This window comes from Oculina patagonica, chromosome 4, assembly GCF_052425735.1.
Source record: "Oculina patagonica isolate OP01 chromosome 4, crgOcupat, whole genome shotgun sequence".
NCBI classification, from domain to species: Eukaryota; Metazoa; Cnidaria; class Anthozoa; order Scleractinia; family Oculinidae; genus Oculina; species Oculina patagonica.
The window spans coordinates 7,736,591-7,755,361 of NC_135761.1; the positions used below are offsets into that span (position 1 = coordinate 7,736,591).

Below are 18,771 nucleotides of genomic sequence, written 5' to 3' on the forward strand. Positions count from 1 at the left end.
TTTTTGCTTATTGATACCGCAAGCCGAAAACAGTCGTTGAACATTCTCGGAAATCACAGTTAACAGACAGGCAGTTTACCTGTTATGCAACTGTTCACATCTGTCACAAAAACACAGAGGATGACAGAACTTTTCTCCTGGAGACCCTGCATCGCCTCCAGTCGCTAGTAACTTTTCGACTTCTTCTTCGTTTCCATTTGAAGCAAACTGAAAGAAACAGATAAATTTGCCATGAACCTTATAGAAAATCGTGAAGACATAATAATTCAACACGCAGAAATGACTACTTTACTATAGTAGCGTTTCAATGTTTTCTACCAGTCCCGCCGCGCGTCGATCCTATTAATGCCCTGGCAAACGAAGACACATTGTTGCGGACACAAATGTTTCACTGTTTGCCTGCGCGTCCAGCATTTGTTGCGGACACAAAATGTGTGTCCGAGACGCAAAGAAATGTTTCTAATTTTTGTCAGAAACATTTTGTGTCCGCAACAAATGTTTCCAGGTTTGCACAGCATGGCAACAAAACTTTTGTTGTCTAATTGCATTATGTCGACAAAAGTGAAAAAGTTTCTGTAATTTCGCGCGCAAATTTGGGTTGATGACGTAACGCATATTGCCATGTTACGTTCAATCAATCACGTTGACTCGCCACTTACAAATAGTTCTTCATTAGGACTTGCCTATGCTTCAGGTCTGACACATTAACCGTTAGGCCAAATTGTCTTTTCCGATGCTTACCTCAAAAAGCTTCTCTAGAGCGGTGGTTTTATCTGCTCCATCAGTTTCCATAACAAGCCAAGGGGATGAAAGCTTCTGTAATGAGTACGCATAAAGAAAAAATAAAATGACATCGTAATGTGACTGCATGTACATGAGCTACATTTGTACAACAAGAGTCAAAAACAAATACTGTACAGACCTTGACAGGTGGAAGACCCTTTAAAATATCATTAACAGATCCTCTTCTAATGTGTTCCACTGCTGCTTCAATTGAAGACAAGAAGAATCTGCATAACAGAGAAACATGTCACAAGAAGACAGCACTGGACACTACCACAACCATCAGCGGGATCAATGCTTCAAAAGAACCCTCTGTTGCTCACAAACACAGCCTCCAAGAAAGAGCCCAAAGAAATTTTGATCTGCTTTCAAAATCGTCAATGTTTAAGTTTTGGAAGCCTCAAATTGATTTTCTAGGCTTTCCCCACGACTTATTTAGTAACTAAACAACTGAAAAAATCACGGCCACTTTAATATCCTTGATGTTCGACATGCGGCTGCCGCTACCATATCTAAACCCCCTTTACTTACTGGAACTCATTGTGTCCACGCTTGGAGAAATGAAAGTTGTGGAGATAGGTTATGTTGGCAAGCCTAGAAAACAAGACAGAGATAAAAGCGCCATTACAACATGTCCTGGGCAAACAAACACATTCAGTGGCTCTCTGCGTGTGAACGTTGTTCAGAACTTAGTAATGGCAATCATTGGCAATCAGTATCTGTTAAAGTGAAGGAAAGAAAAAACACACACACACACACACCTTTCTTTGCCTAAGTAACAATTTGTCTGTGTTGCAAATATTACTTGACTGTTTAATAATACTTACCAATTTGGAATGTCAGTTTTTATGATTAAAAAGATAAGAGCTGGAAGTAGATCATCTACTGTGATGGCCTCAGCAGTATCTGTAACAAAAGAATGTAAATTAAAGAAAGAAAAGAAATGTTTTCTTAAAGCCTAGTATCTTAACAGGACAACACTTAAAGGAAGCTATGTCAAGGGGAAACAAGACGTGCAGAAACAACTTGAAAAAGTAAGCCTTACTCTTTCAAGTTGCAATCCGTTTCCATTCAAGCCATCCGCAGCCAAAGATGGTCGTTAACAGTTTTAGTACTCTAATATAGCAATTTTCAATAAAAAAAATTATGGACTATTATTTTTAGGAGTCCTGCGACACACACAAAAAAAATTAATATAAATTTTGGCTGTTCAAAAATCTGGTAAAATTCATGGCATAGTCCCTTTAACCCTGGTGTGACAGCATAAAGAAACTAAGAGTATTGCTACCTTCCCTGGAATGGATGGAATGTTTGTTCATCGCAGGCTACTCCCCACCATTTTGTCAGGTTGCCCCGACAGTTCACCAGTGCCCATTTATACACCTGAGCAAAGTTAGGCACTATGAAAGTAATGTACTTTGTCCAAGGAATTCTCAACTTTCTGATTTTGATCGTAACACATTGAAACAATGTTGAAAGAAACTGCATTAGATTCTTTATGAATTTCGAACATACATTACTTCCACATTTTGCTCAGTTGACCTTTTGGAAAAATTTGTTTTCCCGATCGGGGAGTAAATGATCCTTATTTAAATAATCCTTGTGTCCCTCGTGACAGCTGCCCACATAAAATTGTTATAAAAAGTTAAGGCCTGTTTTACTGCATGGCCAAAGAAAAGTTGTCCCTGTACATGTAGGAGGCTAGGGTCACCATACCAAGCCAGACCTTTTTAATTAATATCATTGCTTTATAAATGCAGCAGGCAGTGTATGGGGGGGGGGGGGGGAGGGGCAGTGTGAAACAGACCATAAGAGATTTATTGCCATTGGAAAGAGGTGTGACTGATCTCAGTTTAAGAAAATAGCTGCACATAGCTGCAAACATTTTCAGCTAAAAAAGAAACAGTACTAACAGTATCATGGTATACTTAACAAAAACTAACCATCTGGTGTCTTCATCTTCCTGTCGGTCACTATAGTAACTGTTTTCTTCAAACAGTGGAACTTTTCCAAAGGAGTTTTGTACTGCAGAGAAGCAAGATTAAACCAAAAATGAGTGAATTAACAATCAAAAAGTCATAGCATCCTATTTGCTTCTTTTGAAAAAAGAACATACACTGTACCCTATTCAGAAATGAAAGAGCTCTCTTTCCTCTTGGTAGGTTTGTGCTGAAAGGAAAAGAAAAAGGTGAAAAAATGATATGGACTGAATCAACCCTTTAACCCCATGGAGTGCCACTTTAATGTAAATATTAGACGAGTTTAATTGAATATTTGACACCAAATTGTCTTGGAAAGATCTGCATTTAGAAAGCATAAAATTGTGCCTCCTTCTATTTGAGACAAGATTGCAATACCCCTACATGTACATTATTTGTTGAAACTGTTCTAAGAGATTAAAAGGTTAATGACATAATTTCGATGACCAGTACTCCTCTCAAAACAATCTTGATACAAGTATCTATCTAAAGGGAATCTTTGTTTACAGGAAGTTACTTTTATAACGGGAAGATTCTGTTTTCAGGAAGCAACCCTTACAACAGGAAGTGCCTATTAACAGAAAGTTACTCATAACAAGAAGTGTCTGTTTAGAGGAAGAAACTCTTGTAAAAGGAAGTTTCAGTTTACAAGAAGTACATGTAACTCTCATAACAGGAAGTGTCAGTCGACCTACAGTGAGTCTCCTATTACAGGAAGAAACTTTTAACAGGAAGCATCTTCTTACAGCATGAGACTGTTTGCTTAGGAAAAAACTGTCAGCTGTAATATGACATCTGAACATTGCCATAATATCAACAAGTATGGTGTCATTAATATTTTGTGAATGCCACAATCTTTTCTTTTGAATCAAAGTAACAGCCCCTTGGCTTTTTAAAAAATTGTTTGTGTGCATGTACATGATTACATATACATATAGATTACTGAAGAGTCAATTGTCACTGGTAAAAGCATTCACATGCACTACTCCTGAATTTCAATAACTATCATGATGTGATCAATGCAGTTTTATGTTTAAAATCTCAGTCTTTGCTTACCGTAACTGTTCCTTTACCCCCAAGTCTTTGATCTGAATTTCTGCCAAGTTTCGAGTAGTTTTATTCAAAAGAGCATCCTAGAAAGCAATGAGACCAAAGGGAACACTCAAAACTACCGCAGATAACAGAGACATTGATTCAAATGGTCAGTAAACAATCCTTATATCACTCACTTCCTTTCCAAATATGGAGCTTATTCCTTTAAACAGCTGATCATGTAGTTCATTCATTGTGTATGTCTATAAATGAAGCATGAAGTAAAAATTAAATTAATAAAATTAATAACTAAATAAATAAACATCATCTTCAGCAAATGATAATGTAGAACAGTAAACAACACAGATATACTCTGAAAAAGAAATTCCAAATATGATCTTGAGAGTTTAGAAATGCACTGATTAGAACAAAATATGTTTTTACAATTTTACCTTTTACTTCATGTGCACAAACAACAGTACTGCTTAAAAAATTGCCACAAGCTTCACCTAAAGGAAAACCCTTCATAAACTGGTAGATGACAGTACTGCTAGCACTTGGATTTTTCTATTTTAATACAGATTTCATCCTCTTTTTCATAGACAATTTTCCAGGACTTTTCAAGGACTCAGATAAATTTTTCCCGGACTTCAAAATTCACATTAACCCTAACATCCAAGATCTCAATACTATTTCTCCTTACTGTCTGCCATACATTTTATATAATGTTAGTTCTGAGAATTCAGTTGTTACTTTCCAGTCCTGGAAAGTGCCACAAAATAATTCCAGGAACCGTAGGAACCCTGTAATAGATCACCCTTCAGGACAGTTCAGATGGTTCCTCAAACATACACACTAATTAGTTTTCATGGATGGATAGTCCATAATTTTATCCATACAGTGGTTATCTGTTTGACGTGTGCATTCCCTGCAGAGGGGCAATGGGTAACATAACTTAAAATTATTATGCTGACTTACCTCAATTGCAAGTTTAACATTGTCCATGTAAATGCTATTGTGTTGAGCAAGTTTTCTCTATGGAATAAAAAAATTGCACATATGAATCCAAGACCTCGTAATTGCCCCCGCAGGGTTTTGATCCAATGGCTTGCCACAGGGAAGCAAGTTCTAGTCTGTGAAGCGTCCTAGTGACAGATGAAGTTGCAAAAATGAGCGACGCATGACTGTCCTCTTTCCATCTTAAAAAAGAGAAGGTCAGAAACCATTTAATATAAACATCCCAAACAGAAAATTGATTTCCAAGCAATTGAATAGACAGAAGAGCCAAGATATCAAGCAAAATTATTGACTGCAGAAATGGAAGTACAGAAAAGAAAAACTGATTAACAGCAGGGGCAACCTAGTGTCAACTATTTCTAGTCTTACAATACTAATTGGTGTGAACAAAATAAACACTGATTAAAATGAACATCTGATGAACCATGGTTGTTGAACCATTTTTATAATTTTAAATGCTAGCTCAGATACTTTTGTGGAACATGATCATCTTTTTGATGATTTTCTATATTCTCATCACCTGTCTGCCTGTTAATGTATTGGCATTGTAAGGAGAAATTAGAAGATGATCACTCTGGATAATAAAAGGTATTAATAAAAGTCTCAGATACTCTAAAGTATGAGAACTTACAAGCTGAGTGTTCTTGAGGGCTGCTTGCATGACTCTTGTGTATATTGCATGAGCTGCATCCTATTAAAGAATTCACACAGCCAGAATAAAAAGATTCTTTTATAAACTGTTTTGTGGAAAAGCTCTTTATCCCTCTTATTTGTTCAAAAGACTTTTTCAAGGAAGCTAAGCAAAATAATTATTTTGTAGAGTAGAGCAGCTGATGGCTTGTGCCATGGTCTGACTTCTTTCAGAGTATGCTTGCACTATTCTTTGAGTGGATAATAAAAATTGGAAAGTTTATTGCTTCCATTAGATTTGCCAAAGATGACATTAATTTTGTTTGCCTGGCTGTATGACATTAACATACATGTAAAACAAAAACAAAATAGAACTTAGAAACAAATTAAATTTGGCAGGCAAAATGACCTAACTCGTGGGCCAGCAAGCAAGCAAATGCAATTTAAGCAAACCACAAAGTGAGCCTAGCAAAGGGCTCAAAAGTTGCAACTGAGCCGCAAAGAGGGGCGACAGCTTTCCCAATAAGCCTGATACCTACATACCATCAAATGTCTCAGAGATTCTCCTTCAAGTTGTTCATAAGTTGAGTTAAACAAAATCAAGATGTTGTCAATCTGTTTCTGAGATTGTTTGCTCCCTAGAACAGCAATTAACATCAATTTGAGTGAAATGTACTATTTTAATACATTTTGATTAAATGTCTGCAATTGAGCCAAGTAGCCCATCAGGCTGCAGATTATAATGGTTTCCATAGCATTAAACCCCCAGGATGGGATGCTCGTCCATCGCAGGGTTATCCACAGCATTAATTTGCGGGTACCCATTTTAATACACACCTAGGTGGAAAGACGGCACTGTGAGAGTTGAGTATCACCCAAGAACACAATTTAGTGACCTCTGCCAGGGTTCTAACCTAGACCACTTGATCCAGAGTCCACCATACTAACCATTAGGCTATGGCACCTCCCACATTGATTAGGAGTATTTTATTGATTTATGGCATCTTTTTGACATTATTTACACCTTTTTAATGTAATCAAATTTGCTGAGTGTGATAACAAATACATATTGGTCATGTACAGTGTACATTGTGAAAAGTTACCCATCAGCTAGGAGAATATATGATGACATTGTTGGACTAGAATGGTATTCAAAAACCTCTCATGATAACAATAACCTAAACAAAAGCAAACAAGTACCAAACCTGCACTATTCCACAGGAAATCACAACATGCTTGTAAAGATTCCAGTGATGTCACAGCTGGTTCCAAACTTTCACCTGTAAAACAACATTTTTGGTGGTTACGTAAGTAAGCACTTAATATGCCACTGGGTCTGTAAGTCCATCAGTTTTTTCATGGGAATAACTGCTGACTGCTACATTGTCAGAACTCTTCTCTAGTGCCCGAAACATGTGGAACATTGAATTTTTTTCGAAAGGCGCTTAATAATCATTTAGTAAGAACCTTGTTTTTATTTTTTGTACTCTTACAAGTGCCACGTAGTACACGGATTTTTTTCTTTTTACCATGTTGTCAGAACGTATACAACATTGCAGGCTCGTTTTCCCATGTTCTTTTATACTCACGCATGGTTGACCAAACAAAGAAAATGGCGTCTGTTATAGGTTCTTTTGAGGCAATGTTTTTTGTCCGCTAACAATTAAAAGACATGTTTTGAAGTCTAGAATTGAAGGAAATGAATCTGGAGAATACTCAACAGCGGAAACAAGTGGACATCGAGGTCTTCAAGTCTTGTTTTCGCATTGTTTGTCAAGGAAGACACAGCAAGACACAGACGAAACTTAATCCAAACTAAGAACTTGAAATGGAGTTCTCAGGACTTGCACGCTCAGCTAAATGCAATAATTGCACTAGACACTTAGAAAAAGAAATAAGAAAAAAGAAAATGTTACACAAAAAAAGGAAAATAACCGGTATGCAATGCATACTAAGGCGAGGACGTTCCAGTTAAGCAAGTCAGTATGTTAAAAATTCCAGACAAAGAACTGAGAATAGGCCTTTTGGGCTTTGTTTGTTTGTTGTCCCTTTTCAGACTATGTGGCATCACTCTTGAGAATCACTTCTTTCAAATTCAAACAAATGCTCTTGGTATTCAGATAGTTTTAGTTTTTTTACTTGTTTAAAAAAAAAACAAGTTCTCTGGGCACCATCATGTGGTTTGAAATGGCAATTTACACTGTCAAAGCCAAAAATGTCTATTGAGTAAAATTGTGAGTCCAAAAGATATCCAAGTAATTGAACGCCGAAACTGATATCGTTGATTAAAGTGTGATTTACAGCAAGGAGCCCACATTTGTGACCACTTTTAATTAATTTACATTCTTTCATGCAGCCGTTTTCCAATGAGAAGCTGTGACGAGCTTCTGATTGGATAAAACCTGCAAGAAAGAATATGAATACATTAAAAGTGGTCACCTTTTTGGGCTCCTCGCTCTAAGTCGAAAGTTGAGACACTGAGTCATTTGCTATAAAGGAGGGAAAATGGGTTTGTCAGGTAAATATAATTTTAAAATTCAGCACGTTGTTTTCCAGTGGTGTTTTTAGTTGTGCATTCCAAGGTATGGTCAGTTTGTAACCAACGTTAATTAGTAAAAGGCAAATAATAAGCTGCTTTGATCACAAAATTGGCAATTTAATTTGTACAATTCTAATAATATGATGTCTTTTATCACGACTTTTGACAATGGAATGCAACATATTTTGTAACTGTACTAGACAGCAAGGAAACTTCCACGAGTTTGGCATAAAAATATTGTCTTGCAATAATGTTCTACATTGCCTCTTGTTTAAATATAGCTGACAGTTGCACTGACTGTACAATCTGTAACGTACCCTTTGTCCAGTAGGTCCAAACACTTAATATCATTTACAGGTAAAACACAGTGCAAGGAAGTACATTAGTTTCCAGGAAGAAAAGTTGATATAATATCTTGATTGACTCTTGTTAAATTTAAATGGGGCTGATAGTTGTTTGCACTATCTGTACAATCTGTGATGCAAGCAAGTCCAATAAGTCCGAAATTTTGATACAGTACAAGTGGAGACTAGGAAGTAGAGTTGGTTTGCCAGTGATGAATTTGTATTGAGGGTCTTTCAGTAGTAAATCCAGAGATGTTTTACACCGTTTTTTAACTTTGGTGTTATTGCTACATGGTTTTCGCTGTGTTTTGCTTAAAATATATCTGCCATTTATAGTGAGGATTGGGCTTTTTATTATGTACATATTGCATAGGGCAAAATAGAGGCCAATAACCAGTTCCAATGCAATAACTTCATTCACACATTCATGGTGCTTCTTGATAAAGTGCAGATTAAACATATTGAAGCAATTAGGACAAAGCACAGCTGTCAGTGGATTCTTTGAAAACTGTATCTTGGATGTTTTCTGTTGTTGTTGTTTTTATTTCTGTTCTGTAAACATAATGAAAGAAAGAATCAATAGTTGAAAAAAATAATAATTGTTTAACACATATTTGTTTAGACACTGTTGGATAGCTAGACCATGTGCTCCTCCCCAGTCCCCTAGGTTATAACACAACATCTCCCTCCCCCGACAGGAGGAGATCAGAGAACGTACAACATCTCCCTCCCTCTTTAGGAGATAATAAAAAAGGAACGCAAACATGTAGAAAAGGCACATTGTCAGATTGTGAGCTTCAGGTACTTTCTGTTGCGGATGAGCACCGAACCACGGTCAGTTTCGACAGCAAAGGTACGGTTTGGTCTAATTTCAATAACAGTCCCAAGAAGGGACCAGTCAGTGTCATTGCGAGAGCGAATTGCGACACGGGATCCTAGTTCTAGAGGAGGTAGTACTTTGGTATGTTTATCATAGTAGAGTTTCTCCTTACTCTTGGCATGTAGGATTTTCTTCCTTGTGGTGGGAGTTAGAAATTCTTCCTTAGGGTTTGGGACTCGAGGAAGAAAGTCATGCAGTGCTCTGCCAAATAACAACTCAGCTGGACTCTTCCCACAGGCAAGTGGAGTGTTGCGGATTGCTAACATACCTTTCCAAAATTCATCATGATTCATTGATCCACACTTCTTGAGTAGCTTTTTGACATTTTTTACGGCTGCCTCAGCTTTGCCATTTGACTGCGCATGTGTAGGTGATGACACAGTGTGTTGGAAACCCCACTCTTGTGAGAAATCTTCAAAGGCCTTACACGTGAACTGAGAGCCACCGTCAGAGACTACTTCCACAGGTGTTCCAAAGCGCGAAAAAGTCTTCTTCAGTTCCTTGATCACTAATGGCGCCTTACTGTTCTTCTTTAGATCATGCACTTCAGTGAAAAAGGAGAAATAGTCGGTGGTAATGAGGTACTCATTTCCATCGAGGCTAAATAGGTCAACACCTAGCTTCTCCCAAGGTCTTGTTGGTATTGGTGGCTGCTCCAGTGGTTCTTTAGAATTTACTGGAAGATGTGTCAGACACTGGTGGCATCGTTTCACCATGTCTTCGATTTCGCGATCTATGCCAGGCCAATAGATGGAAGCACGGGCACGGCGGCGAGTTTTATCAACACCTTGATGCCCTTCATGCAGAACCAAAAGCATCTTCTTTTGTAGAGAGGATGGAATAACAGTTCGTCCATTCATTACAAGAATAGATCTGCCAGTGGTTGGTGCAACGAGGTAAAGGTTGTGACGGATAGGCCAGAAAGGTTTTGCAACTGTTGCTACTTCTTCTAGTGATTTAGGCCATCCACAATTGATGTACTCTGTAACTTGAGAAATCTGAGGGTCTGTCTGCTGAGCTTGAAAAACTTCATGAAGTTGTAGGTCTTCAGTTGACTTATCAGCAAATTGGATCTTTACAGCTGCTTCAGCATGAATGTTACATAGCTCATCATCGAGTGATGGCTCATCCACTGGGAAACGAGAAAGAGCGTCTGCAGCCAAATGATCCTTGCCTTTCACCCATTCTGCAGTGAACGAATATGGCAGCATCTTCATCATAAGTCGCTGGAGTCTGGGATTCTCGACATCTGCAATTCCCTTAGAATTCAGTATTGGGATGAGAGGCTGATGGTCAGTAAGAAGGGTGAAGTGTGGTAAACCCTGAACAAACATGTTGCATTTCTTCATTGCCCAGCAGGCAGCAAGAGCCTCAAGTTCTATCATAGCATAGCGGCTTTCTGCAGGAGTCAAGAAGCGTGAACCTGCTTGTATTGGTTTCCAGACATCATCTACCAATTGTAGGAGGACGAAACCCAGTCCCTTGAGACGAGATGCATCAGTAGCAAGAATAGTTGGTTGGTTGACAGCGAAGTATGTTAGCACAGGAGTGGAACTCAGGCGAGATTTCGCTTCCAGGAAGGCATGTTCATGTTCAGGCAACCATTGGAACACTGTATCCTTTGCAAGAAGAGGGCGGAAGGGTGCCATAATTGCAGTGAGTTCCTTGGAGAAATTGCCAAGCTGGTTTACTAACCCAAACCATGAGCGGAGATCGGTGAGGTTTTGTGGGCGAGGAAAATCCCTGATAGATTTTAGTAGGTCAGGACTGGTCTGGATGCCAGTTTTCGTCAGACGAAATCCACCGAACTCGACTTCTGTAACGGCAAGCTGCGACTTTGTTTGTTTGAGCGTGACACCATGCTGACGACAGTGATCAAGGAAGGCACAGGTGCGCATCTTCAGAATAGACAGACTTGGTGCATAGATCAGAATGTCATCAACGATTTTGCGAACTCCTTCCAGGCCAGCAACGACCTTGTCCATGCGGCGGTTGTACCATTCAGAGATGCTGTTAATTCCAAATGCAGCTCGATTACACACAAATCGACCAAATGGTGTAATAAAGCAGGTGAGAGGACGTGATTCAGCATGAAGTGGAACTTGCCAGTAACCATGGCGAGCATCAAACTTGCAGAAGTATGCAAGCTCCTCTTGAGGAATGCTGGTTACAGCTTCAAAAGGAGAGTTACTGAGATGATATTCACGCTGAATAAATTTATTCAAGCGAGTGAAATCAATGCAAATTCTGAGTTCATCAGTGCCCTTCTTCGGGGCTATTACGATTGGGTGACACCATGGGCTGGGTTCTTCGCATGGTGAGATTACTCCAAGTTGCTCCATCTCCTGAAGTTGTTTCTTCAGTTGCTCCAAGTAAGGGATTGGAACTTTTCTTGCCTTTAACTGAGCATAGGGTGTAGCATTGGGCTTGAGATTGATCTTAAATGGTTCACCTGACATGGCAGGAAGAAAAGTCTCATCAAAGATGTCTTCATAATCGTGTAAGAGGGATGAAAAATCAGAGTCTTCTGAACTCTCGGCGATGGTTGGCTCTGAAGAGGTTCCAATCACATTTACTTGTACGTCATCTGCTGCATGGTGCATCCAGTTCAAGTGAGACAACAGGTCATCATCTGGAGGCGGAGGTAGAGACTCAAAATTGTTGGCGTCAGAGTGTAGGTGGTCCTGTAATGTGCTGCCAGGTAAAGACTGGGCAGGGTCTGCCTGCAGTGTTTTTACAGTTGAAGAAGAGGGGTTGACTTTTTCTTCCAAAGTAGACAATGGCCACTGGTCATCTATGACACCAAGAGCTCGACAAGCAGGAGTGCCAAGGACAACTCCATCCTCACCGTGGATAATGTGGAACCATTGGCTAGCTGAGAGAATTGGGTCTTCTGGGGGCCAGGAAATCTTCAGAAGTACGCGTGCTTCAACTTTAAGGTTGTGACCACCAGCAGCTTTAACGGAACCACACTCTAGGTTATAGTTCCATTCAGGAGTTTCAAAACGAGTGATCCAGTCATAACCAACACAGTTTATATTGGCACCAGGATCAACCATGCACTGCTGAATCCAGTTGTGATTGCCAATAACAAAGTGAGCATAGCAGTGAGTTCCAACACTAGGAATAGCAGAAAGGTTGATAGTTTTAACAGATGCAGTGTGGCTTATTTGAGACTTTCCATCAGCTGAAATCAATTGAAGAGAAGGATTTCCAGAGGAGCCAGGCTGTGCTGCATGAGCATCTGATTTCCTATCCTCGCTGGGTCGCTTTGGACCAGTCTTAGAATTATTGGGACACATGAGGGATTTGGCCCAGTGGCCTTTGGTGTTGCAGGCTTTGCAAATAGAATCTTTTGCAGGGCATAATTCCTTTCGGAATACATGGAACCTCATACAGAATTTGCATTTCCTAGGGCTGTCTTCTGACATGTCAGAAGGAGGTGCATTGCTGTTGTCAGAGTTATTGCTTGATTTGCCTTTTCTGTAGGCAGAAGCACCAGTTTTGTTTATTTGAGAAGAAAATTGGTTTGCTTGAAATGAAGTGGCTTCATCAACTTGAACATGTTGAACAGCTTTCTCGAGGGTTAGATCTTTAATACACAGAAGACTCTTACGAACCTCATTGGAACTTATGCCAGCCACTAATCTTGCAAGAAGAACACGCTCTTTACATGACATTCTAGTTTCAGTCTTGCAACAATCTTCATACTGGCATTTATTCAACAGGGACTGTAAATCAATGTAAAACTCTTCAAAAGACTCATTTGTCCCTTGGGACCTGTTGTGAAACTCGTATTCATGAACAAAGATACTTGTACTTCCACATACCTGGGTTTGGAAAGACTCAATGATAGCATTGACATCTTGTAGCCCTAAGATGTTCATTCTTTTAACGGTGTCATCGCTCAGGACGTTTGTAAATAGAGCTTGTTGGGTTTCTCTAGGAAGATCGGAGAAAGCTGTAATTGTCACTGCAGAGTTCCATCGCTGCTTCCAAATTTGGAATCCGTCTGGAGTAGAGGTTGCAATATCAAGCTTCGGCACTCGTGCAATTTCAGAAGAAATAAATTGAAGGTTTGGTCCAGATGTTGTTGTTGGACTCGCACTGGCCCCCTCGGAGGGTTTTGGAATTGGCTTGGGTGGCATTTCCTTTATAGTTGAGACAAACGTCGCCCCTAGAGCGAAGAAATGAAGCTTCTAACGTCTATGATCGATAGCGATCGGCGAGCAGATTGAAAAATGGCCGCACAACTCGATGTCGACTACGCCATGTTGGATAGCTAGACCATGTGCTCCTCCCCAGTCCCCTAGGTTATAACACAACAGACACCAAGACTGATTAACTTCAACAATTTAATGCAACATAAGTAGTTACTTAATTCACTTAAATTTTTCTTTTTTTCTGAAACACATCTTTCTACATGTACATTATATCTTTCTTGGAACATTTACTAGTTATCATAGCCTACAAAAATAAATGTATATGTTGTGGTTTAATTTTATCTCTGGTTTAAAATTCTTCAAACCAGTTTGATTTTTATTTCCCTTTGTTTCAGATTATGATAATGAATGTGAGACAATAGAAAATAAAAATCAACTGGTTTGAAAAATTTTAAACCATATATAAAATTAAACCACAACATATATACTCTTTTTTGGTTGTTAACCACACAGCTTTAAGGTCACTGAGGTGTGTCTCTAGAACACCAGTTTGGACTCTTGATTTATTTAGATTTGTATAAATATATGATCAATTGTAGTTCTGTTATCAGTGGTAAAGCCTGAAATAAGTTTGTTTGTATCCATATTTTACAATCATTTTTTTATTTTTTTTTATTGCAGAACACACACAGAACGTTCTTACAAGGTGACATGTTCACTACTAATTACTAACTACACAAGGCTTTACTAATTACTTACTATACAAAGCCTTGCTTATTACTTACTATACAAAGCTTACTCTACTTACAGTACAATACACTGCTTACACTACCTACATGACAATTAAATTGTTTACAACACACTACTTACAATACAATACTCAATTTCTTAAAATTTAATATTTATACTTATAAAAGCGTACAATCATTTGTTAATTAACAATTATTGGATGAGGTTGAGCATGATAGCGATAATTATCAAGGCCAAAGTTTCTATTATCTGCCGAAGCCGAAGGCTGAGGCGGATAACAGAAACTGAGGCCTTGATAATTATCGCTATCATGCGAAAACCGAATCCAATAATTGTTTTATTATGCACATTCCTGAGCTGCACTTGTAAAGACAAGAGCGCGCACAAAATATACTTTTATAAGCTTACAACCTTTCGTCACTTCTGCATGCATAAAACTATTGTCTGTAGGTATGACGTCACTTCTACATATGTAAAATCTAATGTCTGTAGGTATGACGTAAGAGAAACAGCAAGCAAGAATTAGCTGCGTGCTTATAGCCAATCAAAATCAAGCTGGTGACACCAATGTATAATAATATAGATTTACTGCTGCTTTGTACACCACTATTAAAATCAATGTTGAAATCTGACCTAGTAGTAAGAGTGAAAACGTTCTGTCGACAGAAGTGATCGCGAATGAGCTTTCTGATCTATAAATTTTAGCAAATTAAATATAACAACATCTGGCAGATATTTCACTTTTAAAATCGTTATTTCCATTCAATAAATACTTTGACAATTATGTTATTCCAACACTACGGTATTCAATAAAGTACAAGCAAAATAAACTTTAGATAGCTCACCTCAGCTGCAGTTGTCCCAGTACGTTTTCTGCACTTCTCGTCTTAGGTTACAATGTCGCCAGGCGGTAGTTCAAATCACAAATAGTTTAGTCCCTCGACTTATAGGTGTGTCGATAACGTTTTTGTGTACTTTGATATCACAAAAAGTTTGTAAGTGAGCGAAAAAAATATCAGCTACTAATCAAGTCAAGGCTTCCGGCTGCAAAAAATTCTCACATGCTCGACAGCCTCGACCGAACACTCCAAGATGGCGGACGCCAACAAATCTCAAACCATGGTCTTATTAGTTACCAGTCCTCTTCGGTTCGAATCATCACATCTTAACACGAAGAATCCAAAATCGCTTTATACTAACATGATAACATTAGGCTCGAGACTACGTCCTCGCCTAAAAAAAGGAAGGTCGCACACATCATGAGCAACCATGCTAACCGCTAGACTACCAGTTAACTTAAATCAAAAATGTTTCAATTTTAAGTTAAGAATGTGTTTCTCATACCGTCCAATAAAAAGGGCTGTTAACAGTAAACAGGCTTACTGGAGTGCATTGAAGGTTAACCGAATTGAAGACCCGCAAAACATATTTTTTACAATTTTTTGACATAGTTTCAATGTTTGTAACGTTTCTCTAGATTACTCAAGCCTCCACAAGAAATGAAAATTGGTTTGAGAACTCAGGAGTTTGAGAAATCCGAATTCTACTGAAATTATTGTCTGACGTAAATTCATAGGACAAATAACATACCTATTCCTCCCTCTAATGGCTGGTCAATACACAGTACTGGAAAACTCTGATTGTTGCTATTAAAAAATGTTTCTTCAAATAGTATTTGTACCTACAGAGATACAAAGATGAAGGACAAACGGAAAAAATGTTTCAACATTCATGTAAACTGCACTGTAACTAACAAATTATTGCAGCAAATAAAGTACCATGACAAATGAGTTGAAAGTAATTTAATTTAGTACTGCATAATGTATTTTCTCTATTAGATGTACTAGTCAGAGAATTAAATTTTCCACCAAACTCACTGATTTCACATCCTGAAAACCTTCAGTTGTCACTATAAACTCCCCACTGACTTGCACCTCCTGCCAAGATAAGTAGAAGAGGCTTTAAGTGTTAACAGCAACCCTTATGGGTTTCTGGTGTTAATTCTAAGTGCAAAAATAGTAGCTTTTTTATGGTACTAGGGTAGCTAAGTTTGGACAGTGTTTCTGTATGGCATGCTTGGCCATGACAGAATTAGAGCTTCCATATAACTTTCTGCTTTATGTTCTATACAGTTCAATTCAAGTACAGTCTTACCTTATTGTTTAGAGTTTTAAATGCTGAGGGTTTCCCCTCTATAGGTTGCAGTACATGATTTTCAACATGGCCCAGGGTAAAGCTTCCTCTTGGTAGAGTTCCTTGTCTTGGAACAATAATCTGCAGTGTAAAGGTTTGACACAATAAAAATAGGTTTGGTGCTTACTGTGACTGTATGCTTCCCAGCACCATCAAAAGCAACAAAAGCCCTTTTTGCAATCTCATAAGAACAATTTAAATACCAAACACTATGAAGAATAAGATAATTAATGTAATGTACCCAAAAACGTCAACAACCCCTCCCCCTCCCCCCTCCCTCTCCCCATTTCCCAGGCAACTCCCTAGCATTTGAACTTTTGAAGTCTGGGTTGTTCAAATTTCCATCCCCCAGGCCAAACGTGGTGTTCAAATGCCCCACCAGACCTTATGGTCAAATTTGGCAAATTCGCCTAGCCCCAGATGTAAATGTGAAAAGAGCAATAAGTGTATTTCTTTTCGGCCAGAGTTGGACTCCCGTGAAAAATATCCATAACTAAACAATATATTCATCTTCAAACACAGAATACAGCCTTTGCAGGCCCTTATCCTTTTGCAGACATGATGTCACAAAAGAAAATATTGATCCTTTAAGTCCCCCCCCCCCCCTGGCAGTCTCATTTTCGCAAATTTAAGTTCCCGTGAAAATAAGTGACAATAAGATACAGGTACCTCTCGGCCTCTCTTAGTTGTAGAAATAGGTCACCACAGCTTCATTTAACAAAGAAAACAATTATCTGTATAATAGCTGGCCACTCTAAAACACTTCTTCATATTAATAGTGGTTACACCACTACAGAGATGTCTCTATTAAAACAGTCGTTACGTAGCTATGTGGCTATATCGTGGGGTGAGGGGCGAGGGGCGAGGACCCTCGCCTGATAATGCTGTGGCACCATAAAGCCATAGTGCTGTAGCCAAGTACCCTGAAGAGCATACACACACTGTCTGTTTATTGTTCTAGAAACGTTATAAAGCTAGTGTATCAGTCAAATCGAAGGTTCCACATCCCTCCCCCGCAGGCATTTGAATTTTTGGAAAATTTGCGTTCAAATTCCCACCTTCATGGGCCAAAAAACCATTCAAATGCCTCACTACAAGCCCATTTTCAGTGATCAAATGTCCCCACCCCCGGGAAAAATTAATAGTTTAACAAATAACTGTTTTAACTGTGTAGCTTCTTATGCTCATTAAATCCTGTCTGCCTACCAGCTTAATAAACAGACCACACAGTTTTTTCCTCTATTCTATAGCTAATACATAGAAGATAATCGGTCTCCTCCTTAGGGTTGCGCCCCGCATGGGTTACTATTTTCTCGTTCGCGCAATTCCTTTTTGGTCCTTTTCTTTTTCTTTTATTTGTAAAATTTTAAGACCAATAAAGTTGATAGATTAGATTGCTTATAAACCCACGTGCATTTACTGGGGCACGTATAACCACAGGTAACCAAAGCGTACTATGAGAGTTTGTATGGATGTACTAAGAAGGCTTGTATGGATTTGAAATAAAGATGAGAAAAAATATATCTTTTTACCGGTGAAAAGTTATAATGAAACTTTAAACCTTACCTGGTGTCACGTTTTTGTATTTCTAGTGCTTTAGAAAGTCATATGCGCGATTTTCGTCTTAACCGTCTGTTGCGTACTAAAAGAAAGACAAGGTAGGAAAGCAAATTCGAAAGGCGAACGCAGGCCTCTTCGAAAAACTCGCTAAAAGTACCTCAAAACCAGACCTAACTCGATCTTTTCCCTTCACGATCCAAGAGCGATAATTATTCCATCTTTCTATGTAATTGAATTGCATTCAAGTTGAAGTTTGGAGCCAAGAACTTCATTTGAATTCACAACTTCGGCACAAATCGGGCGCCATTACGGCCGTGAAATTCAAATGCGAGCACCTAGCTAACGGTCGAGCCTAGGGCGAGTACAAAATCCACCCCATCCGGGGGAGACAGAGGAGATCTCTTGTAAGCACCATCTCATGCTCACTACAACCACTATAAGTTAATTTTTGTAACGGCGGGTAAACCCAAACGTCAGCAACCCATTCAATCAACATTCAAATCTGTGCACCGTTCCGAACGTTACAAAAATTAACTTATAGTGGCTGTAGTGAGCATGAGATGGTGCTTACAAGAGATCTCCTCTGTCTCCCCCGGATGGGGTGGATTTTGTACTCGCCCTAGGCTCGACCGTTAGCTAGGTGCTCGCATTTGAATTTCACGGCCGTAATGGCGCCCGATTTGTGCCGAAGTTGTGAATTCAAATGAAGTTCTTGGCTCCAAACTTCAACTTGAATGCAATTCAATTACATAGAAAGATGGAATAATTATCGCTCTTGGATCGTGAAGGGAAAAGATCGAGTTAGGTCTGGTTTTGAGGTACTTTTAGCGAGTTTTTCGAAGAGGCCTGCGTTCGCCTTTCGAATTTGCTTTCCTACCTTGTCTTTCTTTTAGTACGCAAC

At 38.9% G+C, this 18,771-nt stretch overlaps 1 protein-coding gene across 2 annotated transcripts in view; it reads right to left on the reverse strand.

Annotated features, from left to right (window-relative positions):
• LOC144649328 (ankyrin repeat domain-containing protein 27-like) overlaps positions 1-18,771 on the reverse strand; it is an 82,975-nt gene that overhangs the window by 13,416 nt on the left and 50,788 nt on the right. Inside the window, exons 2-17 of one of the 2 annotated variants that reach the window (XM_078508816.1) lie at positions 16,272-16,391; positions 15,995-16,054; positions 15,708-15,798; positions 6,647-6,721; positions 5,985-6,079; positions 5,443-5,502; positions 4,773-4,829; positions 3,992-4,057; positions 3,819-3,895; positions 2,907-2,952; positions 2,727-2,808; positions 1,611-1,689; positions 1,315-1,377; positions 923-1,010; positions 742-816; positions 80-207 (exon numbers count right to left, since the gene is read on the reverse strand). The exons of the other annotated variant lie outside the window; for it this stretch is intronic. Of the exons in view, the coding sequence (XP_078364942.1) occupies positions 80-207; positions 742-816; positions 923-1,010; positions 1,315-1,377; positions 1,611-1,689; positions 2,727-2,808; positions 2,907-2,952; positions 3,819-3,895; positions 3,992-4,057; positions 4,773-4,829; positions 5,443-5,502; positions 5,985-6,079; positions 6,647-6,721; positions 15,708-15,798; positions 15,995-16,054; positions 16,272-16,391 (1,262 nt within the window). The remainder of the gene's footprint in view (positions 1-79; positions 208-741; positions 817-922; positions 1,011-1,314; positions 1,378-1,610; positions 1,690-2,726; positions 2,809-2,906; positions 2,953-3,818; positions 3,896-3,991; positions 4,058-4,772; positions 4,830-5,442; positions 5,503-5,984; positions 6,080-6,646; positions 6,722-15,707; positions 15,799-15,994; positions 16,055-16,271; positions 16,392-18,771) is intronic. 2 annotated transcript variants of the gene reach the window in all.